Genomic DNA, 26,534 nt, shown 5'->3' with positions numbered 1-26,534 from the left:
AGGGTGGATACTTCAGAAAGCCTAGCTAAAGTGGATACACTTCAACGCCTCACAAAATGCAGGGATTCCCACCTGGGGATTCTGAAGGAAGGTCTCTCTGTTATCAAAGCATCCACCAGAGCGATTTAGCAGGGGCTCTGAATTCCTTGCCCAAGCCCCATGCATCATTTTCTTCTCCCAGGTCTTGTGGAGACTGAAGTAGGAGGTATTCACAATCCGGCAGATGTCCACATCAGTGAAATTCTTACACCAGTCCTCAAATGTCATCCTGTTCCATGGAACACCAGGAAAAGTAATGGTTTATTTTAAAATAAGTATCCTATGCAATAGTATATTTATAAAATAAAAATACCTATGCAAAGAGCCAAAACAACACACAAAATCTTCCAGTAATTTAAGAGAAGGCTCTTGCTCAACTGTCCAGCGGACAAACTGATTCACTGGAAAGCTCTACATGTGGAAATACCTGGAAGCCACAATCACACTATGACTAAAGGACAGGTTGCATCTACCAAGCTGGATCTGATGACATACATTTTGCACAGGCACAAGATATATCCTGCAACCAAATCACTATCCACTCCTCATTATCATGGTCCTTGTTGTTACATCTGTCCCTAAGCATGACTCAAACCTCTCTACTCTGAACATAGATTTCATTTAGCACCATCTGAGTGCCATAACCTGGGCCTGCTAAAGCGACAGACTGGATTGCAGAGCAGTTAAAACACATTAATCTCTAACAGCTTGGTATCTCTGAACTACCATCATGTCCTGGCTTATTAATGGCCCACAACCAAGCCCCACAGCTGGCTTCCAGTTGCCAGTTCTGACAAAGCCAAGCAAACAGAAGGCTTTTCATGCTAAGCCCTACCAGCACACTTGATTCAATACGGATGATCTACCGAAGAAGTTGCCTTGGTGTATCTAAGCTTTAAGTAGAATCAAAATCATTAGAGTTCTAGAGAATCTGTAGAGAACTAACGTTTCTTGTGCCCATGGTGGAAAGCACTGAAAAATACCAAAATTCTTTGGCTGCAACTGTATTTACAGATACCTCAGCCATGGTTGACCTAGAAATGCTACAGACAGGCACAGTAGTCAGTAAACAGGATTGGCAGTGTGTTCAATATTTGGCATTCTGTGATGTAAACCAGCACATGTGTTGTCTTGGATTCTGAGTGAATTTCCTAAATATAGATAATAGGGTTTGAGGATATTTGAAACTTATATTTACTAAGAGCTACTAATTTTGTTCTACTAGTTTTTAATCCATTTTTTCTGTTTTTCTCTGTCATCCCTTGGGAGTTTAAAAGAAACAGACCTTGTGCCAGGACTGCATAATCTTATCCATTTGGGGAGTTGTTTTCAAAGTTGTTAAATGGCAGAATTCGTGGCAATTACTCAGTGTAGCTAGTATCTCCAAACCCTTCACGTGGTTCCCACTCACCAGAACTCTCCATCATTTTCGAGAGTGAGTCCCAAGCTCTTACGTTCTGAATTGCTGACTTTCTTCCACTCCTCAGAACTAAAAGGGGGTGGGGAAACAAGAAAGATGATTAATAACTTAAATTAAATACTCTCCCCTTGGAAAAAAAAACTTGCGAGCAAAATTCTCCCATGGTCCCTTGTTATAAAGGTAACACTGGAGTACTGAAAGGATAGATGATATTCAGGAAGAAATTGTGGGGCTTACAGGAGGAGTTTTAAAACATAATTGATTTGAAAGCTACTAAAAAAGAGAGATGAATGGGCAATTGGCACAACTAGAGCAGAACCTTATTGATTTCCTTTGTCACACCCTCCCTTAAACAGCTGGTTTGGAAGGTCATATGAGATTGACTCCATTCCCTGAAGGCCCTTCAAAAGAAACCTGGTTTTCCTCCTCAGGAGCTTTATTGAACACTTCACTTAGACCAGAGTATTCTGTCTTTCAATCTCTTTAAATAAAACAGGCCTGAGGTCTGAGATTTCCCTAGAGAGCCTTTGAGCAGAAACTGTTGCAGCAGGAGCCTAGTGTCCAGTTTCCACAGTAACACTACATCGCATAGACACTTCATGGCCTGCATTAGCATATAACTTACCTGCTCCGTGCCCTGCATTGCTCCCTGGAGGCACCTGCCTCTTTCCACTGACTGCAGGGGAGCACAGTGTTCTAAATGCAAGCAGGCTGATGCTTAAAGCAGACAACATGATAGAAGACAGCATAAGCCCCTTCCCTAATGTGTTACATTAGATAGAGCCACAATTCCTTTCCAAAAGTACTTAAGAGGATAAAGTTGAAGGCGGTTGGCAGGAAGGAAGAGAGGTTGCTTGCCATAACAGACAATCTCTTAACCTATTTGGAAATTCTTAATTTAATTCTGTTAGGCCAAAACCCATGGGCCAACCTCAGAGCCCTCAGTGCTTCTACCGGAATGAGTGGCAGCTGTGCCATGACAAGAACTAGTGGAGAACCACAAACAGCTGAAGTTAAACAAGACACAGTAGCTCTTCTGCACTTTCTTCATATTCTACCTGGTCCAAGCCCTTTGAAACCAATACATTTTTGCAAGCTAAAGTATGGAAGATAAGAACTTAATATGCTGCTGTTAAGAACACTGCATTACTAAACGGTAACAGTGGCTGGTAAGCAGTGTTGAACTGTAACATCCTAGTTAAACATTTTCCATGTGCAAATTGCCAGTGATGGAATGCAAATGCATCCCCTCCAGCAATCATTTCTCTCTCTGTAGAGGTGCCTGTTAAGCTCATGGCCCACATTAAAATTCATTAGAAAATAATTCAAGAAATCATGAATGTGGCAATTTCACAGCATTTTTCACTGGTCACTTAAATTATCTAAGAATAAAAGACATACTATCCCCAGCAGCTAGGAATTACAGATGAGAAACTGAGTCACAAGCAAACTCAGTGGTGAAGCTGGGAACAAACCTCATGTTCTTGACTCATCACCTTAATTGTAGGCTATTTTCCTACTTTCCAGTGTGCCAGAACAATGACGTACACAGTAGACTAAGGCCCAGGAAGCCATAACCTCCTGGCTCCTCCAGGATGTGCTCATTTGCTCAGAGAATGCTGTACTTGGGAAGAAATGGCACAACAGTTCAGCCACCTCCGAGTATTGCAGACTGATGTTGTGTGTCAACAGTGTTTAACCATGCATCTAATGTCCAGTGGCCCTAATTACGGTTTCATTCCTTTCAACACTGGATTTACAGCACTTACTTGTCACTCCAGGCACCGTTCCACTCCCTTTTTCCCCAGGGATTTCTCAACCTGATCATGAACAGCTTTTCTGCCTTAAAAGAGAATATGAGCCTTTCTCCAAGGCGCAGCTTCCGAACTGCAGTCACTGAGTAGGCATGGCCGATGACAAGACCCATCTCTGTCTCCACTTCACTGGGACCTCCAGAGGAAACCTTTAGCACCAAGAATGACATTTGGAAAAAAAAAAAAAAAAAAGAAAAAAAGAAAAAGTTGCATTATTGAGGGACCTGACAGCTACATGTTCATACATTCCCTTTCCAAGTGGTTTGACTATACAGGAAAACTACTGGGACTCAAAACCAGTAGCTCACTAGTCTGGTCTTTTGCATGACAGTGCCAGACGAGTCCTAGCAGACAGAAGTCCAGAACATAGCAGAATACTGCCTGCTACAGACAGTCCGTCTCCTCCTGGCCTCAGAGACTTAAAGACTGGGCTGATGGACAACCTTCCAAAATCTTGTCACCTTCACAAAATGGTTCTTCTGAATATTGAGGGTCTTCTGGATATTGATGACTGTGCTTAGACATAGCATTCTCTGGTGGTGTCCTCAACTGGACACTTTGTAGGGCCTAAGGATTTAGCCAGTGAGTCCCATACCTGTTTCTGTATTGGGGTAAATTTGATACCCAGGAAGAAGTACTTGCAGTGGGTAAAAATAGAGGGCACAGGCAGGAAAACTTCCTAGCCATTTGTCAAACCTGTCCTGTACCTCGCTCATGACCTGGCAGGCCTCTCTTACACGGCAAGTGGCAGATCTGTTGGCTTTTTTAGGAACTGGGTTTGCTTGTCGTAAACTTTACACAAGAAGCCTAGTTTCCAGCAGTGATCAGACAGCAAACTGTCCTGCTGGATGACCCAGGCCTGATCAGATGCTGATCTAAAAATACATAAAAATTGTCAAGCTCTGAAAAAGACCACCATTTCATTTACTTAATCCAGATCAAAATCTCCTAAGTACATCTAAAACCAGAAAAGCAGTATCATATAAAGATGCTGGAGTTGCTTTGAACGACTGGCCCTTTACAAGGCCAGTACAATGCTACTTCTGAGCAACACATACCAGGCAGGACAGTGGGAAAAGTAAAGCTGTGCCATTGGTACAACCCTTCTACTGAGCCAGAAACAATCAAAATGCTCATACCTCTGGATTCCTCACACCTCACCAGAGCCAGCACCGGCGTCTTTGCACTGAGCCATATTCAGAATCTCACCTATATTGGCCTATAACCCATTCGGCCTTAAGACACTCACTCCCTTGGACAGCAAGGAAGGAAGATATGACTCAGGGCATATCCTCGCATGTAAACTTGTAATAATCTAATTAAGAGCTCAATGATCAAGTGAGCCTTTGCTCCGGTGGAGAGAGATGGACTTACGAGAGTTACAAAATGCACACAGCACTTTCTCAGATATTTTTACCCATTTCAAAATTTCTCTGGTCTAGACAGACAGGTCTTCTCCTAAGGCAAATGTTGCACTAATACAACAGTGTTCAGTCCCCAAAGATAAGAAATAAGGAAAAAAAATGAAAAAAAAAAAAAGGAAAATATTAATATGTATCAAATTGGAACTGACAGATGGTCTGGCAACTATGAGACTCACCAAGACCTCTTTGCCTTTCACTGACAACGGCTCCTAAAGAATCAGCTCATGTGTTACACCAAGACTGACTGACATCTCCAATGGGTTTGGGCTTTCTCCAATGAAACACTTTCACTTGCATTTTTCACAACTAAAAAGCAAACAAGAGACCTTGACAGCACCAAGTCTGTAACCTCTCCTGCTGCCTTTATTAACCCCCAGGCTTTTCTTACTGCTAGGATGCCTTTCCCACCTCGTTCTGAAGGTATTTATTTACTTATTTATTTATTTTAGATACTTAAACATGTACTGTCTGTTCAAATTCCTAAATGGTGAAGCTCAGGACTATTTTTTAATCTAAGGAAAATGATGAAGTGTTTGTAAGTCAGCAATGAAGCCACTTGAGTATTAAACACTCTGTATCTAGCAAGCTTTGTTCTAGGTATAATACATCTATCAAAAAGCAGTAAATGCAGACAAGTCAAGCCAAACCAATAGGAACAGCTTCTGTGTAAACAATGTTTAGAAGCATCTGCGTTTGACTGGCAGAAATACGTGCCAGGAAGAAGTGAAACTGTCTCATTAATTGCTTTTTAAAATATAACTCCCTGTACTTCGCCTATCTCCTCACCAGATCCACGTCAAGAAACTGAACTGTCTTAGCCTTTGGGAGCAACTTATCACCCCAGAAACAATGTTTACAACAACAATACACACCAGGAAGTCTGGTCTGCCAGTCTGGTCTGAACAAATCAGATGGAATTATTTCTAAATAAAAATTCAGAACTTTTGAAAAAGGTAAAACAAACACCGAAGACCTAGAAGAATTTGTTTGAGCCACTGCCTGACGTTGCTGGGAGTGACAGTTCAAGACTTCTGTTCTATCCCAGCTGAGTTCTAAGGTTCAAATTCATCTCTCAGAAGGTACCACATGCTCCTCTTCAGTACCATGGCACCGGTACAGGGCAGTACATGGCATGGGGCCAGCTAAACAGATAGTGTTCTCAGGCATCTCCAAACACGGCTGATTTTCTCTTCCAGGTAACTCTGCAACTACCATGACACTTGCAAGAATTTCTGCATGAACAAAAACGTGGGGGCCCACCAGTTCACCATGGATTTAGCACTTACAGTACAGCTATGAAGTAGTTAAGTGCTACGGTAATATGATCTTTGTTTCACAGACAGGGTAATTAAAGCAAAGTGCTTAAGTGATTTAACTAAATCCAGGTAAGATTAGCCTTAGCTAAGGCCTTAAATTGGAAGCAGAGGGCATGGGAATAAGATGCTGAAGTGCACCTAGATGCCAATCCTGCAACTTCTAGAGAACAATCCCTTTCCTGCAGGCTGCACTTTAAAAATCATTTAAAAGCAATCTCCTAGGAAATATTCAGGTGCAATGGCAGTTTGTTAGCCCTCCACGTGCAGTAACAGCTTCAGACGAGGTGAGAATTTCAGTGCTACCCAGTCATGGCCTGACATCGCAGACTGACAGGAGGCGAGTTAAGCCTGGCTGTCACTGGTTTCCCTCCTTCTGCGAGGGGCTGTGCAAGGTCTTGTTTGCCTGTGGTTTGTGAAGCTGCAGCTCATCTGCCTTCTAGCACCTTGAATGGAGAGAGGTAAAGCTTCCACAGAAGGCAATCCTGCATCATCCTTGGGGAAGCCATCCCCTCTCTAATACTAAGGGAACTTCAGGGTCATGGCCTCCTCAAGTAGGCACCTGAGCTAGCTGTCTCACATCAGCCAGCATAGGCAAGTTTTGCTGGCTAGTTCTAATGGGGAGTCTTATTGACAAGCAGTAATACCCGAATAACCAATAAGCTCGGCCTTGCAGCTCAGCTCCACTCCAGTGTCACACTGAGGAGATGACTCCATCACCACAACCAAAGTCAGGAAGTCTCAGCAGCCCAGTGCCAGCAGAACTGTTTTCTGTAAACAGACTTCCCTAAGAAATAAAGAAACTGAACGCTGCCATCTGGTCTGTAAATTAGGGCATTATAGGTGGATTAACCTCGGGTCAATACACAACTATGACCATTCAGAAAGAATAGCGTTTCAGATCCAAAGTTAAGTGGCAGCACGAATGGCCTTGCGGTTTTGTGATTGTATTTAGTGGCTCATGGAATGCTGTACTTGGCTGACAACACCGCCAGCTTGCTAGCTTTTTCCATATGAAGCTTTTCCAAAGCATACAAATAAAGGACATACTCAATATACTTATACTAATAATGGTATTTTTTCCAGATTTTTTTTCATTGAAATTAACTTAAAATCCAGCTCTCTATACATACCGCAATATAACAGCTGATCAACCCGCCTCTTTTATGCACTTTCAGCAAGTCTTCAAACAGCTTCATTTGCTCAGAAATAATCTCACCGTATTTGCCCTGTACCAAATCAATAGATTCTGCCACGGCTCCAGTGAAATCCACAATTGCATCTGCAGCACTGCCTCCATCTAGGGCTTCATAAGATCCAGCCAGCCTGGAGGAAACACAGAACATTCTCAGTTATCAAGTGGCTGTTAGAAGTGCTCTAATTTGGCGTGAACGTAGACAATATATTTGTGTCTCACCAAGGAAAAACCAAAACAGGACAAAACAGAACAGCAGATTGCAAATAAACCTTTGCTGGGTTTCTAGGAAAGGAATGTAATAATCCTTAAGGATTTGGCCTGCTGAAGTAGAGTACATTGCACTCATTCCCCTCCTCTGTGCAGATTTAAAGGAGTTTTCAATCTTTTTTAGGTTCTCTACTAGTAGCAAATCTAAAATCTATGGAAAGTAAGATAGAGTTGAAAGACAAACAAACGGATAGAAGGGATAGTGCTGAGGACTAAAAGGACAATGAACTAGCTCATACTTTGCATAAGCTTTCTCCAGTAACGCACACCAGAATTCATTTTTTACGTTGGAATGGCAGTAGATCAACTTCCCGTCCACTGTTGGCAGCAGATCGTCAATGACCACCTCTGTCCATTCTCCAAAGCACCAGAAACGGAAACGGAAAATCCCAGCATACTTCTCTGGGTTTTTAGGGTCCCATTCTTGTTCGTTAAAGTCTGGAATCACCTGAGAAACCACGGAAGGGAAAGTTCACCAAATGCAGTGTGTTAAGATTCTTTCAGAGGGCAGACTGCCCTGGAGCATGCACCATGCTGGTATTCAGCTTTATGAGCAGTTGACATTACACAGATGAAGCAGTGGAAAAAAATTTGGTGAATTTGGTACAAAGCCAAACATAGTCCCACTTCAAAAAATCTTTTAGGAAAGTAAAATTCAAGTTGACCTGCAGAGAAAGACAAATGGAACCTATTGTACTCTCTGGCTTTGTTATATCTCTTTGGTGCTTAATGGGACTGTGGAGTGGGGAGATCTCATAAGATGAAAAATAAACTTCCAAAGAAAGGGAAAATTTGAATCCACAAAAATTCACCACTCATGAGAGGTACATTAATCCTAGAGGGAAAACCACTGGCAGGGAAACAACCAAGGTTTATTAGCTTTATTTCCTGCACCAAACACACCTACCCGCTGCCAGAGGGTCTTCCTCAGAGCCAAGCAGGAGCATGCAGCCACAAACCAGCAGTTCCCCAGGGTGCCTTGGTGTAAGTCGTGGGAGCTGATTCCATTCACAAACAGGCGGGGGTCTTCACAGAGGTCCTAACAAAGCAAACCAGAGATTACTGAGGACTCCACTCCAGAAATGATCACAGCATCTTCCCAGCTATTCCTCTGCACACTTTTTCTGCATCACATTGCCACTGAAGCACAGAATTTCTGTACCAGGAAGTTAAGAAATCTGGTGGCACCAAGTATATTTGAAAGTCAGGGTATACAGGATTATTTACGTTCTTGCACCCTCAGGATCTGCTGGTTTTTTGCCAGAGTTCCTAGTCCTGCCCTTAGCTGAAGGTGATCTTTGAGGACTGGAATGAATTCAGCATTTAGAAGACTTATTTGGCATTGCAGCAGCTAATGCACAGAAGGTAAGTGAAAGGAGAAGGGAAGAAGCATTAGAGGGAAATTTTTTGACAAAAAAAAAACCCAACCTGTGAAGAAAAGCAGCTAGAAATGATGCTACTGACACCAGAACTCTAAGCTCCTCTTCTTTCATTGCCACTCCCTTGGCTGACATACTCAAAACCCCCCTCCACCAACAGCACGAGTTACTGCAACGGCCCCTGCCACCCAGCACCAAAGGCAGAGAACACACACCTGTGAAATATACCTCTTCTTCTCCGGGTCTCATCTTTCTCATTTATCTGGCTCTTATTAGAGCCACTCATTCCTCCTCTCCCATTGCTTTCCTGGCTCCATCACTATTTACACGCAGATTCTCACCAGAGCACAGCTGGGCTCTTCCTGTGATGCCTCCACTCCTCACTAGCTTGCCTCTTGCTGTGCCTTTATAGCCTGTGGATCAAGGCACTAAAAGAAGCACCTCTAAGTATCATTGAACATGGGAAAGCCACAGGGGTACATCTTGCAGCAGTATTGTGTTTGTTACCAAGAAATCCTAGGCAGAGGGTTTCTGCTGAAAGGATATGTTTGTGGCCTCACAGTCCCAGAGAGAACCTCCCAAGCAACGCTTCAGAAAACAGGCACTCTGACAACCCATAGCTGATATGGAATCTACTGGTTTCAACCCAGTGATTACTCATGACACTCTTGTGTGAATCATCACTTTTCCTGACTGGTTAAGAGGATGGAAGAGCAGACAGTGGTAAGAAATTCTGCTCTTTCGCAGTATAAGAGTAACCGTAAATTTCAGCACTGTGGGATGGAAATGATCTTATATCCAGGCATTAGAAACGCAGAATAACTAACTCACTCTCACCTCAAAATGGCAGGAGACATCAAATTTACTGCAGTTTTTCCAGTTATCAGCAGCAGAAAAAGGAGCTGTGCTCCTCCCCTCATGGATTCTCAGTGCCCTTTGATAATTATAGATGATGATCCCAGAATACCAAGATTGCAATCCAAGGCTGGCTCCACACCACAGGCATGTCAAAACCCCTCAGTCTTTCTTTTGATGGGACTGTGACAAATCAGTGCCAGCTGAACTTTTCAGAGAAAAGAACCACTTCAGTGCTGAGCTGAAAGCCTGTTTTCCTGGGCTGGTTTAGCAGATGGCAGCCTGAAGTCAGCTCACGGTGTGTAATACATGGAGCTGCTCCTGTTTTCCTTAAGAAAATGATATTTTTGGCATGAAGCTTTTCTCATTAAATAACAATTGGTAGAAATTTAAAATGCCTCTTGGGAAACAAGTAACTGATCATTGTATGGCACTGTTCTTTAGTCAGTATTTCTTCCATGTATCTTCACTTAGAGAAATTTCAAAGCTTATTAACAGATCTTAGTAAAATTCTGAATAATGAAATGGTGCCTACGAGGAAAACTGGCCATGTATAAGGCACTCATCTGCATCATGGACAGATTCATTCAATATGCCTGGGTGCTCTGGTATGGAACAGCAGCGGGAACAGGCTAGCACTTCAGCTGCTGTAAATCAACCCAGTCGCCTGTTGCAGGGGTTACCATCAGCTGACTACTTGGCCTTCATGGTGATAGCACACATTCCAAACCCAGCCTGGGTAGACTCAAGTTTCATATCCCATTTCCATGCATCTCTGGCAGTAATAATTTCTAGTTTGTTTTTCTCTTCAAAATGTTATTTTGTTAGCATAATAAACAAGGGATAAATGGAGCCTTCAGGGTTAAAATTGCCCAAACTTTTATGTCATTAGAGAAAGCCAAAACTTTCACTGGATTTGAAAGAAATTAAGCACTACTGTCTATTACAAATATCTTCTCTTATTTCATTTGCTTTGCTAAAAATAACCACGTTAAATTGTCATTTTTTAATTGAAGTGTGTCTTGCATCTCACACAGCCCCCAGATTAAAAACAGAGCAGCATATGTTAACTGCCAAAACTTCTGGATGAGATTAGCATTTGCTGACCACTGGGGTCCAAAACAAACATGGAACAACAGAACTTAGAAACAGCACCTCCCTGTTTCCCCCATAGTCACTAAATCATCCAGGATTCGGCCAGATAAACCCCCTCTTATTAAACTGCCTAGGAGCCCTGGACTTCTGAGACTAAAGAACAGGGTAAGAAAATGACATTAGCTGTTACTCTTGTCATTAACCAAAGCCATTATAACACCTCTATGATGACTGTCACTGTGTGGCTCGGATGAGATGCACAATAATACCCAGGTGCAAGCTATAGCTAATTTCAGCTCTGCTCTCTTCTGGGCTTTTTGCTTTTCACCACTTACACAGTATAGCTAATTCAATCTCAAAAGCTTCCTTACAATTTGCTATCTAAGCCACAATTCTCCCAACACGGTTAGAAACACGACATTTAAATATGTTATTCTGCAGTCCTTATGAGGATCTTTAAGCATTTTTGGTTGCCTCAAGCATGTTAAAAAAAAAAAAGGGGGGGGGGGGGGGAAAATCAACTTTCCAATAATGGTCCCAGCAGTGATAATTTAGCATAATTGAGGACCAAGCCAACTACCATCAGAGGAATTACAAGGAAGAGAGACTGACATGAAATGTGGCCCAGGCAGTTCAGGAGACCTGATGCCTCTCCGTTGCAACCTAAACACTTGGGTTCTGAGTTCCACTAGAATTACCTCCTTTGCCAACATACTGGTTTAACGCCAGCCCCTTTTCTGAGGACCAGCCTGCATCATCTGTGCTGTAAAAATGAGAAATATCTTCACATTTCCAATAAAAAGTTTAAAGGAGGTTACTGGGTCTTGCTATACCTTAATACTATACATTAATGTATAATAGCCACTATTTCTGATACAACACTGCTAATAAAAGCAGTTGTCATATTATTTATGCCCACAGGGAGCATTCCACCATCCAAGATGCAGAGCCCTCCCCAGTTCTCCCCTTACGCATGTGCATAATAAAATAAACACCATCTGCAGAACTATAATTAGGCTGCACAGTCTGAAAGCAAAGTAAGAGGTTGCAGGGGCTCATAGTTCTGCTGAAAACCCTGATGCTCTTATTTTCGTACCAGACTTTCATTTGCATGATGGAAGTCTATTTGTGCCATCTCCTATCCTTGCTGCACTGCGTAGGCTTGAAATATCTGACATTTAGTGTTACTCAGCCACTGATGCTGTGAGAAATAAAGTGGCTCACAACCCCTTTTTCTGATTTTAATTGGTTCATCTCTTTGTAACAGAGCATGTAAATGAACTGGTTAATGAGCAGACTGGGAGAACACTGAGCAGCCTGAGATGAGAAACTCGGTTAGCGTGGGATCGCAGGAAAAAACAGTGGGAGAGACCTTGACAGGTTAGTCAGTCCCAACACTCGCCTAGAGTCCAAATTGGCTTCCCCTCACCTACTTGTGACTGCAGCTTCTCTAACCTGCATAAAGTCCACATGCTTCCTCCACTGGTCACTAAAGAAATACACTGGAGCTGCTCTGCTAGCCCAAGACTTCTGTGAATGGAGACAACAGCCAGTTAACTTTCCTTTCTACAGCAACCCCTCATATAATCTTCAAACCTCTAACAAGTCTCTCTTCTCTAGTCTTAATAACTGGTTCTTCATGTTTTGTATCACTGGTGAAGTGTGGTGCCCAAATCCAGACACTGCTCAAAATCAGGCTCTAGCAGTGCTGAGCAGAGCCTGATGCTCTTGCTTACTGTAGCAGGGATGCCATTTTTCGGTCTTTTTCACTTGAACTTCACATATTTAACTTGTGTTCAGCCTGGGATCCACTGTCTAATCCTATTCTATGGACTTGCTGCCTAGTCACATTCTTCTTCCCTAACCAAGCCACGAAATCACTTAATACCAAAGCACTGCACTTGGCTGCATTGAGGAAGTAATGCTGAATTCCATCCTATTTATTCCACACTATTTTCCCAAGACATCAAGGTAAGTTTGATTTCTCAACTCTGCCAACTGGCTTGCAATCCTATCCCAGTCTGTGTCCTACAGCATTCCTGTACATGCCTCTCTAGCCCCTCATCCAAGCAGTAATGAAAATACTGAAGAATAACATGTCAGTTTGAGAGTGCTCCAGGTCATTTATTTCATCAGCTATGCATCCCCATTACATAAGTTTGAATTCATCAAAATTTTCATACTTTGGAGAAACTTATCAGATATTGCCAGTCTTGTGGAAGTCAAACTATATGAGATCTACTGCTCCTCTTTTAGTCACAAGATCTGTCCCACTGTCCCCTACGCTGGAAGGAAATCAATCCGGTACATATTAACGTATCTGACACAACACATTTTTTGTAATACAATTTATACCATCAGACTAACAGTCATCTGCTTAAGTCTGACAAATTTCAGTCAGCAATTTCACTGAGATACAGAAATGTCTGGACTGTAGTACAAATGTGAGAGATGGCAACTTAACTTTTATTTGCTACAGGAAATTTCAAAACAATGCAAACCATGGGAGATAACAGCCACCCATTTCACTGGAGCTATGAAATGATTTGCATGTTGCACTCTCATGATCATAAAGAGAGCGAGAGAGCGAGAAGAAAGGATGTGGGTTTATTTGAGACCAGAAGCACCACAGAAAATTACAGGCAATAACTGATAAACTATATGCATTAATTTCAGGTTGCTGTGGCTACTTTGGATCTTAGAGTAATTCAGCTGAAGGAAAAAGTTCCCCTTAGCTCTGTCTTGGCATAAGTAACACCAATATCCATAAACTAAACACTATGCAATATTGGTTATAAATAGGGAGAAAGACATTCAAAGGGTTAATTAATTAGTTGCATGTCTTCACAGACATTAACTGAAGCTGCACTGTAAAACATTATGAAAGATTTCTAATGTTGAGAAAAGGGAAAGATTACTGTTTAATGGATTAGGGTCTGTCAGCTGGCTCAGATGGAAAAACAGAGACTCAGGGAAAGGGAAGAAGAAAAAAAAGCAATACTGATGTTTGCAACTAAGATTTTTCAAAGGGATTCAGTAGTATTTAGAGATTACTTTCTCCACTACCCTTTAAAGAACCTAGCCCTGACATAAAAAATAATCTACCTTTGCTTGCACACAAGACCTACAGAGACAGGCACTTACTTTGATTCTATCAGAGTGATCTACTTAAAGCCCAGTACATCATTCCCTTCAATTTTTTTAAAGCAGTTTTAATTAGTCAGAGCTGAGAATTCTTTCCGGTTTCTTCTCTTCTCCTGTCCTTACATCACACAGAGTCAGATCCTGTAAAGAGTGAGGACAGTGTAGGGAAGCAAGGAGAAAGGCAATTCTTTCTGAATATGGACGCAAAAATTCAGCTTTGGCTACAACTAACTATGAACCAACCTCATCTAAAGCAAGGTAGCAAAGATAGCACTTATTTTGAGGTTGTGTAGCTGGAGAGGTAGAAGAGATTGTCTATCCTACAATAAATCCCAGCTGTGCTGGCATGTTTATAGAAACCCTCTCCAGATCAGGCTGTTTGCCAAGGCAATTACAGTTAGCCCTAAAAAGAAAAATGAGTCCAACTGTGCTAGATACTTCAACGCATACAAAAAGCCTTTCACAGTCTTGTTATGCCTATGTTCACTATGGAGTGAAAAAAGACAAGTCTTAAGCTACAGTCGTGCCCTGTGATATAGCTCTAACCCCTCAGAGGACAGTTCTTGGAGAAACCTCCATCAAAAGAAACCCAGGGTCAGGTATGATCCGGACTGAAACAGCCCTGGCTGAGATCAGGAACTGGCTTTATCATCAGTGCTGTTACACCACGTAAATCAACAAAAGGAAGATTTACCCCTCAAGTTTCTGTCTGTACACCCTGAGCTCAGGCTGTGTAATTCCTTTGTAAACTTCATGCCCACTGACCAGCGACATCAGTTTCTGAGGGCAAGATAACGCACAATACTGCTTACAACAGAAACCCAACTGTACGTATACAAGGGGAAGAGTATGCCAGTTTGCTCCAGCCTGGAGTAAAAGAAAACTCAGTTATTTGGGGATTGAGAAATGCTTCTTCCCCCTCCTTCCTCTCCAATAAATCCTGTTACAAAACTAAATGCATGACAGACATTTTTGTAGTGTTCTTTTTTTCCATTTTCAGTTAGGAGCTAGTGGTGACTAATACTCAGTGAAGGCCATGGGTTTCAGCCTTGCCCTGCCTATGGGACGTGTGTTTTGGGAGGATCTGAATCGGTGTTTTGGAAGAAAAAATATCCCAAACATTGGGCAACATGGTGTGTATCTTGGCTGCCTCTAGATTTCACCTGACCCTTGGAGCGCTAGAGCTGCTCTCATCCAGAATGCTGACAGTTGCTGGAACGGGTACAAATGATGTGCCGTAGGGCTGACCTTTTCCTGAACCTCAGTAACAAAGTGTTTACTAAAGTTTTTAGAGTCCTATGCCACTTCATCCCAGAAATCACTCAAGACTATGATGAGAGATGGTCTGTTCTCCCAGGGCCCTCTTAGAAGTATATCATACCGTCTCTTGCTGCACTATCTTAGTTTGTGGTATTTTAGATCAATGTTCCACAGAACTGCATCACGTTCATAACACTTTGTTTTTAGAGAAAAGCTGCCTTGACGATAACATTTTTTCCTCACTGAACTTACCGGCCAACAGCCTTTGTCTCCTGTGTTGTTCCCCTAGTACTCGTTATCTTCTCCAAATCAGTGCTACAATCTGTGTTACTTTTCCTCACCAGCAGCAATCACATGCCATTCTTGGGACTGGATTCACTTCAGGATACAGTCACGTTCTCTCAGGTAGGTGTCTGAACTCCCTCTTCACCAGTACACAAGTTCTTTCAAAGGGCAATTTACAGTCACTACCTTGCCACCTCTCTCATAGTCTGACAACACTAGAGAGAGGCCTATCTTTCTATTGATCATATCAACCAAGCTAATAGTTCAGAACTGGCACGTATCTTTTAAACAGTTGCTACACAAAATGTTTTCCTTTGTGTCTTTGATGAGAATCTCATCAAATAATACCAGTAATCAAAATCACAAAAGCAGGCTCCTAGTTATAAGAAACGCATCCAAAAGAAGCACAGGTTAAAACCTAGGAACTATTTTAGAAGTTATTTTAACTGAGATTCTTAAAAATTTTAACTGGTGATCTGAAGTTAAAATCTCCCAAAGATTACTGTTGGTTTAGTGAGCATACACTGAGCAGCCCGAGACCACTTTAGTCGATAATGCTGCTGCCTTTCCTGGAATATCTTGTTTCCTCCCCATCTCACTCATTGTGATTCCAACCTCTACGGAACTTCATTCTCTGTTATTCCAAAGCTACTGCAAGTATGACATAAGTTGGGGAGAAAAATTTAATCAAAGCTTCATTTTAATTGGCTGAAAATTTATGTATTTAAATTTCTTCAAAGAAGTATTTGTTTTTCATCAGCAAGGACACCATTTTTGGCCCACTAACCCAATGTTAAAATGCTTTTACAAGAATTCATCGTGATTTTGAGATAGTGATGCTCCATGAAAAAAAGGGTAAATAGAGTAGATGTATTAACTGAGGCTGGACAATATTCACACTTACTGCTGTGAACAGAGACATCAAAAAAGAGCTTTTGTTGGATGAGCTGCCTACCAGCAGGAATAAGAACATTACAAATCTGTTTCTTAGTAACTAATAAAATCAGTCATAAATCAAAATCATTATTACAGATTAGAATGTGTACAACAGCAAGGGGATACACAGCATATGGGGAAGGGCCCCAGACAATTCAGACTTAGTGCACTGAGCTGTGCAGTCAGCCTGCATGTGTGCCACAACCGCTTATTTGGGAGCGCTACTTAGCAAGCTGTGACTGCTCCAAACGGGCTGCCAGCAGTCCAGGGATCTCAGACCAATCGGCCTTTTTTCTCCAGTGGAAAGGAAAGAAATTGAGGGCATTTTCAAGGAAAACTGAATGTACAGTTCTTTTGAGGAACAGGTGGTATAAGCCAGCCTAACTATTTCTTCAAAGAGTAACCTACCAACGCCGTGGAAATGTCTCTGCATTAAATGCAAGTAGCAGACGGATGGCCAAGTTTGAAGACAGTCAATTTAAAGCGACTCCCTAACATCACTTCCAGGCACACACTAATACAGCTGAGGTCAGACACGGGCTATAAGCCCACTCACAGTTCATCAGACTAAAGGGCCACCCACCATTTAACTATGTTTTCTTACTGCTTCCTCAAAACATGTTTTTCAATCAAGTTCTTGGACTGTTTTCCTAAGATGGGAAATAAAAACAATAAGAAGAGGAGGCTGGAAAACATCACCCAATTTTTCACAGCAGTGAAATATTCAGCACTGGACCAGCGCGAAATAAACAGTTCCCAGGTTTGTACGCCTGACTGTTCATCTCCGTCCGGGGAGGCAGCTATTTCCTTTGCCTGATAATAAGTATCATTTTGGGTCAGTGGCCACGACCTTTCTCGGCTTGTCCTGTCTGACTTTATGCTGTGTCTCAAGGGGTTGGTAACTGATGTAGACTGAATTCTTCATCCCTGCCTTTTAGGAGGAAGGGAATACACTGTTTATGAAAGAGTATTAGGCATATTGCCGCAAAGTCATCCTTGGTTTTGTTCTGGGTGGTTTTGTTTTGTTATTACATTGGGCATTGTAACAAAGGGAAAACCAAAGTCAGGTCATCTAAGAAACAACGTCTACAGTGAAAATTCAGATTAAGCTGGAGGTAATTTGTTTTACTTGAAAGGAGATATTTCTTCCTCATCCAATGGCAATACACAGACTTTAAAGGTTGAAAAGCTTTTAAGTTTGTTGCTGTGGGTTTTTTTAAAAAGTTTAAACCACAAAATTAAAGAACATAAACCTCTCTAGCAACAAGTTCCTCCTTTCCCCATCCCTTTTAAATTAGGTTTTAGTTTCAGCCTAGATTCCGGTATCTACTAATTGTGCATTTATCTCAGACACTTTCTTGAAGATACAAATCCTCTTCTCCCAGTCACCTCATCTTTGTCAGACAGCATCTTGAGGCATTCTCCCCCACTTATTTGGTTAAAGAAAAAAAAAAAAAAAGAAAAAAAAAGAAAAAAAAGTAATACCTGGGATAACAGTGCATGCCGTAGCCATTGTAACCTCTCAGATACACTTTTGAAATTGTGATAAATGCTACACCATTCTGAACTAGATATTTGCTTCATAACATAAAAAGAGGAACTATACACTTGTACAAAAAAATCCTGATCATAAGGTACAAGCTTCTTAAACTATTAATGACTTGAAAAATAAAAAAATTTGAATTTTGAAAATTTTTTTTTAAAAACAGAAATTTTGGTACTAGCCAGCATAACTCAGATTTTCTGAGCCTACGTAAGTCAGAGTCAATGGAGTCTCTCAGTTCCAACAGGACATAGATCAGACTCTTAAATTCTAGTCTGAACATCCGTTCTGTCAAAGATCACCCTAAGATCATGTAAAACAGAGGGTATTTGCCTCTTAGTAACACAGAGGTATGCCCAATACCTTGCAGAGAACCACCGTGCTTTCACACCATCCAAACTGTATCAGAGCACTTGTCTACAAAGCTCTAGAATAAAAGCCATCCATCAGGCTACTCCTCGAGCCTCTGGTATAGCCCCCCATTCATTGTCCAGACTGGGAGTCGGCTGTGGCACCAGCGTCTAGCGCTGCCTAGGTGCCAGCAAACATCAGGGCAGCAAAGTATTACGAAGTGAGGATAAACACCAGCACCCATCAGAGTGGTCACAGAGGTCATCAATGTTGCGAATTGCAGCTAAAGAGAGTACAGAAAATGATGCTAAGGAATGAAAAAAAAAAAAAATAGACCAGTGGAGAGAGAGAGAACCAAATATACCAAATATAACCAAAAATAAGTGATGTGTGTTTGACACTCTGAACAACCAACAACCTTTTCCATTTTCAGGAATCTCACTGCTTGCCTAAGAGTTCAAATTCTGAGCTATAAACAATATTGCACCAAAAATGACACAGCAGCATTCATTTTACTTCTGAATACTAAAAGCATTTTTATGACACTGCCAAATCAGTGGATCATCCCTCATAAATTCACAGAAACTACCAGAAAGAATTTTATTTACACATCATGAAAATGAACAGCAGCTCCTATTTCTAAAACATCTTTTAAAACCTTATCGTGGAAAGATGTTCATTTAACAATGAAGTTATCAGCACATGAGATAAGTTTCTTCAGTGTGGAGTGATGAAATGGAAAAACTCAGAACAGTGATTTCCAAAGTAAGATACTTAAGCAAAGTCACAGTTCTCATCCCTACCAGGCAATCAAGCACATGCTTTCCCTTCCACGTAGGTTAGCTTTTATTTTGCTTAGGATAGGTCACTGTTAGACGACCAAAACAAATAAAATATTTTTGGGTAAGACCCTTTCCTTCTAATTATGTCAAAACTTCAGGAAGTTTTTGAAACTGAAGGAATCATATTAGGTGCTTAAAGGGTAAATTTTTAAGGGTAATTGCGTGGCTAATATGCCATGTCTGAAGCTGATGATGCCAAATGAGGGCCAGTATTGCCACTATAGTCATAAAATCACTTTAATTCACACTTTAACCAGGCACACTCCTTTCTAGTTCTGCCTCTTGCATTAAGTTCTCACATTTGCTGTTCTTCCCCACATTCTATTATCAACTCAACACATTTCAGAAGGAATCAATACGAAAACTACTTCCATATCTCACATATCTGTTTAGGAAGCTTGCTTGCTGGTATCTCCCCCACTTGTTGGCACTCTGGTATCTACTAAAGGACAAACCTTTTCCCAGGTTGTCCTACTCCTACTCAACTGCCTGCTTTCGTGGCACCTGTAGTTTCACCAAAACATCTACCCATTTACCAGACTGGGTTGAAAAGGGTCTATAGTAAAGCATTGTGAGGGCCAAGACAAGACACAGGCTTGGAGGCAATATAACTGTAGTTGTGCTTCCTCTGCTGGGAAAAAGAAAGGCCAAAAGGAAAAAAGAGCCCAATGGCAAGTTGCTAACTGCTCAGTGTTCTCCATCAACACTAGTCAGTCCTGCACATCACAGAGCATCCCCTAAATATAACTGAAATTACTTGGCTACTTAACATCAAGGCTGGAGACACCCTTTCCTCCCACCTCATTCAGTCTAGGAGGTACTGCTCCTACTCTGATGTCAAATGCAAGCAACTCCAACCTCACAATCGCTGTCAAGGTTTTCCCTCTGATGACACAAGACTTTCTCCTGTTCAACCCAAAACAAAGACTAGAAAAAATTTGGTCAGACTGACACATTGACAACAGCCTTTGACTCCTTGGGAGGAGTCAGCCTGTCAGGGTACAGTCAGAACGTTTACTTGGCCATGATTTTATCCCAGTGGAAACACAGTTTCATCTCTGTGTTTAAATTGTTTAGACACTCAAGGGACGTCTTGCTTGGAAAGACACAATGAGAAACTTATTTTCTTATTTATATCATGCTGTTTCTTTACATAGTAGTTTCACTGCACTTATCCAGCTTATTTTTTTTTTCCCAACATGATATAGACATACTGATTTGAATTCACTACTTCATTTCAAATTCCTTTGTTAAACACTAACGTTACATCTGCCTGACACGAGCCTAAGACAAAGATGTTATTCAACCATCAGCAAACAGAGAAAGCCAATACAGCAAACAGAAGACCCAGAATCATTTTATCACAAAATCCACTGCTAACAGACCTGCATCTTCATCAGTTCAAATAAAGTTAGTACAAAGATCAGGGTGTATATCAGAACAGATGGTAGTTCATTAAGGATCACATGGGTTTCCTTATCTTTAAGGAGAAGATCATATACATACATAAGGAAAAACAGGCTCTGCAGAACTGCCTGTTTAGAAAATCATCAAGTTAGCAGGAACTGAACAAAGGTCAGTGATGGCCAACAGATGAGTCAGTGCCACCAATGAGAAATTACCCTCCTGATCTACCAGTTTAGAAATCCTGGCAATCCCAGTAAGCATCCACTCATCTTTTGCAACGACTGCTGCCAGCCACAGGAACATTCACAGCGGCCAGACTCACAACACTTTTCCAGAGAGTACAAGCTGTTTCATTTGCAGTTACGGTTTTGAAGTTACATTCTGGGTAAAACAGAAGGGATCCAGACCTTCAGTTTCTACTACAATGTGTTCAAAGCACCATAAATTTCCTTTAAAGACAGAAATTCTCTATGAACGTACAGGAATTGCTGTGAGAACGTCAAGCCTCCCGTTGTCTGAGAAGACAGAAACCTCCCAAGGTCTTCTATGGTGAGAAACAAGTCTGCTGGTCTTGCAGGAAGAGAAGCTTGAGAGGTGTAGGTAACTCAAACATGAACCTGACCACACATCAAATTCCAGCTAGTCTTAGAGCAGAGTGCTCCAACTCTAAGTGCTGGAGAACCACTCCCGTTCCTGCACTGCTCCTCTCCTGCCAGGTTTAATTTCTTTGTGATGTACCAGGAAAACCACCTCAGCCAGCTGGAACTCTAAATCCCACCAGGGACACTGAAATCATTCTGGCTCATTTGTGTCTCCACAAAGTAACCTCCCTGCTAGTGCTCAGCACACAGGCCGCTTCACTATTTACAGTGCAGCCATTATGTCCTTTAGAGGGGATTTTTATTTTTCATTTTTTTTTTCCAGATTTCGGAATGTCTGCAGAAGTAACTTAGCGTGGTGTCCCTGTCTCTTCCAAGCACACCATCCCCCTTAGCATCTATAGTTTTCACTCTATTCGAACGCAGTGATGCAGGCCCGATTCTCAGCCATGATGATGATGTGTGATGACTCTCATCACCACTTAAGCTAAGCTGAAGGAGCGATGTCACTCTATACAAGCAGAGGTGCAAGGCCCCTCAATCCACTCTATCCATAGACAGATAACGCTTCAGTTTTGTTCATGATTCGTCATGTCTTTAGAAACAGAGAAAGCCCATTAAAGTCTAGGGATGAGAAATGCCATGCTTGGATTACATTTCAAATGGTTGGATTAAATTTGAATTATTCCTCTTATAGTCCAGACAGTAGCTGTTTTACCAGTTAAGATCATGTGCCCAAACGTGAAAGCAGCTTTTAGACAACTGTCACTTCTGAGAACTTTCATTTGTGGAAAAGAGAGTCAGTGAGCGAAAGAGGAGGGAGAAGAGGCCAGAGGATGAGGCACTGCATTCACATCTCCATTGAGGGAGGAAAAATAGATGTCTAAGGCTTAAATGCCCCTTTATCTGAAGAGAGGAGAAAACAGACAGCAATGACCATGCACAAAAAGTACAGCAAGATGAGCTCCGCACAAAGCCTTTGCAAATGGATCCAATTACCTGAAGGGTTATCCTAGTGACCAAGGGAGAGCAGAGCAAAGCCCTGCATTCATGTTCTTCACCAGTCCCACAGGCACGTACCTGTAGGTACCTTTTACCTGGTAAGGCTGAAGCAGCAATAAAACTAACGTTCAGACCAAAGCTCAGCCCACAGCTAGATCATTACTAAATGAGATTTTAATTTTTTGCTCACCATCACAGGACTGAAGGTTTGGTATAGTCTTGGGGAAAAAAACCCTCTGTTTTGATTATTTCTTCACTGTATCAGACTAGAAAGGGCAGTCTCCAAGCACAGCTCAGACCTCGATGCACTTTATACAGCACAGACACTCTTTATTAGACAGGCCCAGTCCCGGAGGCTTTTTCAGTTAATGAAGCCAGTTCTGCTCTTTTCTAGGGCCATTTTTCCACCCAAAATGTTGCAGCCAAAGAAACATGCGTCTGCATAAAGCTGTATGTTTCATTATTTCTGGTGAAACAGATGTGGGAGTTAGGGAATGGATTTTTGAGGATTTTGTGAGCCTCTAAAGAGGATAAAGGTATTCTGCATTTGAGGAGCAAATATAAGAAGTAGGGCCTGCCCTCCCAACTCAAAGAGCAAGTACAGACGTATGTACATACATGTACTATATAAATATATGCATATGGATAACCGCACACACAAGACCAACTGGCCTCAACAAGGGGACCTCATGGACATTCATTATCCAACCCGACAAGGGGGACCCAGACCCCATACTAACTGCATGCTCATTAGGCTCTGCACTGAAATCCCCCCAGCCCAACTCTCCTCTCTCTGATCACAGAAGGGGGTTGGTGTTGGAAAGGACCTCTGGAAGTCACCTTGTCTCGGCTGGGTCAACTAGAGCAGGCTGCCCAGAACAGTGCCCAGATGGCTTCTGAATGTCTCCAAGAACAAAGACTCCATTTCCTGATGCACCAGTCAAGATGGCGTCTGACACCTGCAACACTGGCCAAAGTTCAGTGTATAAAATACAAAGATAACATTTGCTTTTAACAAAGACAGTGCATTTTCCTGAGAAAGAACATTTTATTTTCAGCAAACTTGAAAAGATTCAAATTGATGTTTTAGTCTTTGTGATTAAGCTAGAAATAATGCCATACACAGGCAAGACAGCAGTTCTAAAATGTTCTTTCAGCTGCGAAGAAGTGTTAAAAGCTTCTTTTTAGCCAGGAAAAGACACATCTTTATTTAATTTTTAAATAGAGTTAAACTTGAAAGAAATATCATTTAAATCACAGTGAAACAGCATGAAATTCAAACAAATTATTTTGCAAATCTAAGATATAATGGCTTACAAAACCTCAAATTACAGGACTTTACTCATGCCAAATACCCTTTTAAATATGGAAATAAAATAAGAAAAGGATAAAGCTCATAACACACAAAGCATTTTTTGGATGTGGATGCTTTCCACTCTTGGGAAGATTGCTGACAGAACAGAACCTTCATTTCCTTTGCAACTGGCATGTTTGGGCTATAATTTTTCCTTCAGAGAAGCCAGACATTTAATTCTTTAAGAAGACTGAATCAATGAACTAACAATTACTGTAAGACGACTTACGCTAGCTGAAGATGTGATCCTTTGGCATTTTGTTTTATAGGCTAAAAATAAATTTTATCGTGTCATTCTTATCATCATTGCATTGCCTCAGGACAAATAAAAGCTGACTCTCTGAGAAACCAATTTTCATCTAATAACAATTGAACCAGCTAAATAAAACCTGACATTTTAAAGAAACATTCAGAACCTTGGAATTGTACTGTTTATGTTCTAGAAATGACATTGAGGTCATTTAGTTTGTCGTTTTTTTTAGAGGAAACAACCGCAATGACATAAGAAAGCCTCCATCCAATCTGAAGGAGGGAAATATAAACTGGAAAAACTTCCAAGAGAGAAGATAACAAAATACTGGTATCTGGAGAGCTGCCTGCTTGGCAAGTGTGCACGTCATTTACAAATGTTTGCTCATAATTATATGCCTGGAAGACTTGGGTGAATAATGCTGTTGACAAAGATGGCACTTTCAAAACACTGCCTCTCTCCATCATGTTTAAATAAATGCAACACTCATTGAAAGGTGAGTGTATCTAAGTATATCACCACAAAAAAAGGGAATCTGTGCCCCACGCTGCCCTGGTACCTGTGAGACAAGGGGGAGGAAGGATGCAGCTGCATATTAGAACATCCACTACACTCCCAGCTCTTCAGCAAGCTTTCTGGAGGAGGGAGGGCAGAGATGTTGGCAAGGTGCCACTGTGGGTTTTTTTCTTCCTGTCATGACACATCCAACATAGAAAGGCACCACAAAGAACAAAGAATTTTCTGAAGTAACACCAGAAACAAGATTGAGCCATCAAGTTCATGTCATACAGGGTCTACTCAGTCACCAGACTGTAATGGAGATGTTAGACATGAGGTATTTGCTGACGGCTGAAGGCTTTGTAGTTCCTTGCTCATGTCTTCTTCTGGGTAAGCTCCATCCTAACAACATTTTCCAGGCAAAATAAAAATAAAATGATGGAATTAATAAAATAAGGGTGAGCCACCGCTCCATTTCAGGAATATTTTGGCAATTCCTGAAGAAACATGTCACAACTTCCTCAGATGAAAACATTAAGAATTTTTTGGGAGGAACGGTTTATCCAGTCACAAGCTAAGATGGAAACATATCAAACAATGTTTTCATGATGCCTCCCATATCCCACTGGGGGAAAGGCAAGGTGATAGTCCAGACCACAGCAAAAATCCTAAGGCTTTGAAAGGGGCCAGGGTTTCACACCAAAACCCAGGGCATTATTATTGAGGTGCACCTCATTATATCACTGATGGGAATGAGAGTGAATCAAGCTAAAGTTCCTAAATTCCCATTGTTTAGAACAGGATGCTTTCAAAAATAACATACTTAGGAGAATAAAACAGTATCTGTTTCAGTTTGAATAGCACTTAAATTAAACACCCATCTCAAAAAAAAAAAAAAAAAAAAAAAAAGTAGTAAGGACCTCCCCTCCCAGGTTCTGGAGCACTAGGTTCTTCCAAGTTTTCATTTTTCAAATTGCTTAACACACAGAAGCACAATCAAGGTCTCTTCGGAGCTCAGCATGCTGCCAGAGTCAGGCATCACCAGTCTGCTGCAGAAAGGTGAGGAGAAACACAAAAACCTAGAACAAAGCAGAGTTCCTGTTCCTATTTCTAATAACCTTCTCAAACATATAAATGGAGCCCACCTGTATGAAATGCCACGAAGTTTTCAGGGCTTCTTATTTAGAGCATGGCTGAGCTACAGCACGCTGAACTCCCCAGCACACCTCAGCCTTGATCTGAACTGCAGATTCTGATCTAGGAAACTGGGACATGGACAAGAGGGTCACACAGCTGTACATAACCCTCTGAGACCTGAATTCCAGCCACTGCCAGCAATAACTGCCAGAATGGATTAAGGGAGTTAAGAGATCCCTACTTGTTTGTTTGGCTATATGAGAGCAGTCCTCAGGGCACCACACACAGCTCTGCTCACTTCCTCACTACAGGAACAAAACAAGTAGGAAAGAAAGCACTTAACAGCACATCTGCGGCAGCCCTTTACATCTGACGTTTGCTGTGTCCAGTAACTTCTCAATGCTTCCTGGACCCATCTTCTAGAAAAGCAGATGGCTGTACTGTCCATCTGGAATGACACTATTTTCCCATCACTACTCTCTGCACACACAAACACTGACTCACCTCAATGAGCAAAAAAATTTTAATCCCCCTTATAAAGCTAACACCACCCAAGTTTTATAGTACAGATTTTGGGTCTCTGTCTGTCTTCAATATCCCACAGATTTGCCCTGGTTCAAGTTCAAAGCACTGCTTCTTCCCACTGCACCATTCTGCTTCCCAAATTCCCATCAGATGCCCACGTGAGCACATCCATGCCTGGCTGCTCTGGGTGGGGACCTGTGAGTGTGAAGCACGTACAGTTATTAACAGTCATTGGGACCAGACACAAAACTTCTTAGTGCATGACGACTCTGGCACGCACAGCCTGTCATATAGGCTTCATATTTATAATATAGATTGGGTTGGTGTTGTCACAGGTGGAATGCTATTGCAAGTGAATCAAGACTTCAGGTTGCTGGGTCTTTATCCTGAAAATGTGCAGGTATATGAAGTTTATATTGCTTCACCTTTAAAATTCTCTCTCTAGCAAAATGCTATCAAATACAAAATATTTGTTATTTTGTTAATGTTAACATTAACATTCTGTTACGTTATAATGTTAACAGCATTCTTGCAGGGTCCAATGCACAGCAAACTTCCAGAGACAAGCCTGTTGATTATTACTTTGACGTTTGGGTG

The 26,534-nt window shown here is 41.6% G+C and overlaps 1 protein-coding gene across 3 annotated transcripts in view; it reads right to left on the bottom strand.

Moving 5' to 3' along the window:
- CAPN6 (calpain 6) overlaps positions 1–26,534 on the bottom strand; it is a 66,764-nt gene that overhangs the window by 18,193 nt on the left and 22,037 nt on the right. For all 3 annotated transcript variants that reach the window (XM_037407994.1, XM_037407993.1, XM_037407995.1), the window contains exons 4-9: positions 8,383–8,514; positions 7,715–7,923; positions 7,144–7,336; positions 3,229–3,422; positions 1,451–1,528; positions 73–268 (exon numbers count right to left, since the gene is read on the bottom strand). In XM_037407994.1, the coding sequence (XP_037263891.1) occupies positions 73–268; positions 1,451–1,528; positions 3,229–3,422; positions 7,144–7,336; positions 7,715–7,923; positions 8,383–8,514 (1,002 nt within the window). The remainder of the gene's footprint in view (positions 1–72; positions 269–1,450; positions 1,529–3,228; positions 3,423–7,143; positions 7,337–7,714; positions 7,924–8,382; positions 8,515–26,534) is intronic.

This window comes from Falco rusticolus, chromosome 14 (genome assembly GCF_015220075.1).
Source record: "Falco rusticolus isolate bFalRus1 chromosome 14, bFalRus1.pri, whole genome shotgun sequence".
Lineage (NCBI taxonomy): Eukaryota > Metazoa > Chordata > Aves > Falconiformes > Falconidae > Falco > Falco rusticolus.
This window is presented reverse-complemented; position numbering and strand designations above follow the sequence as displayed.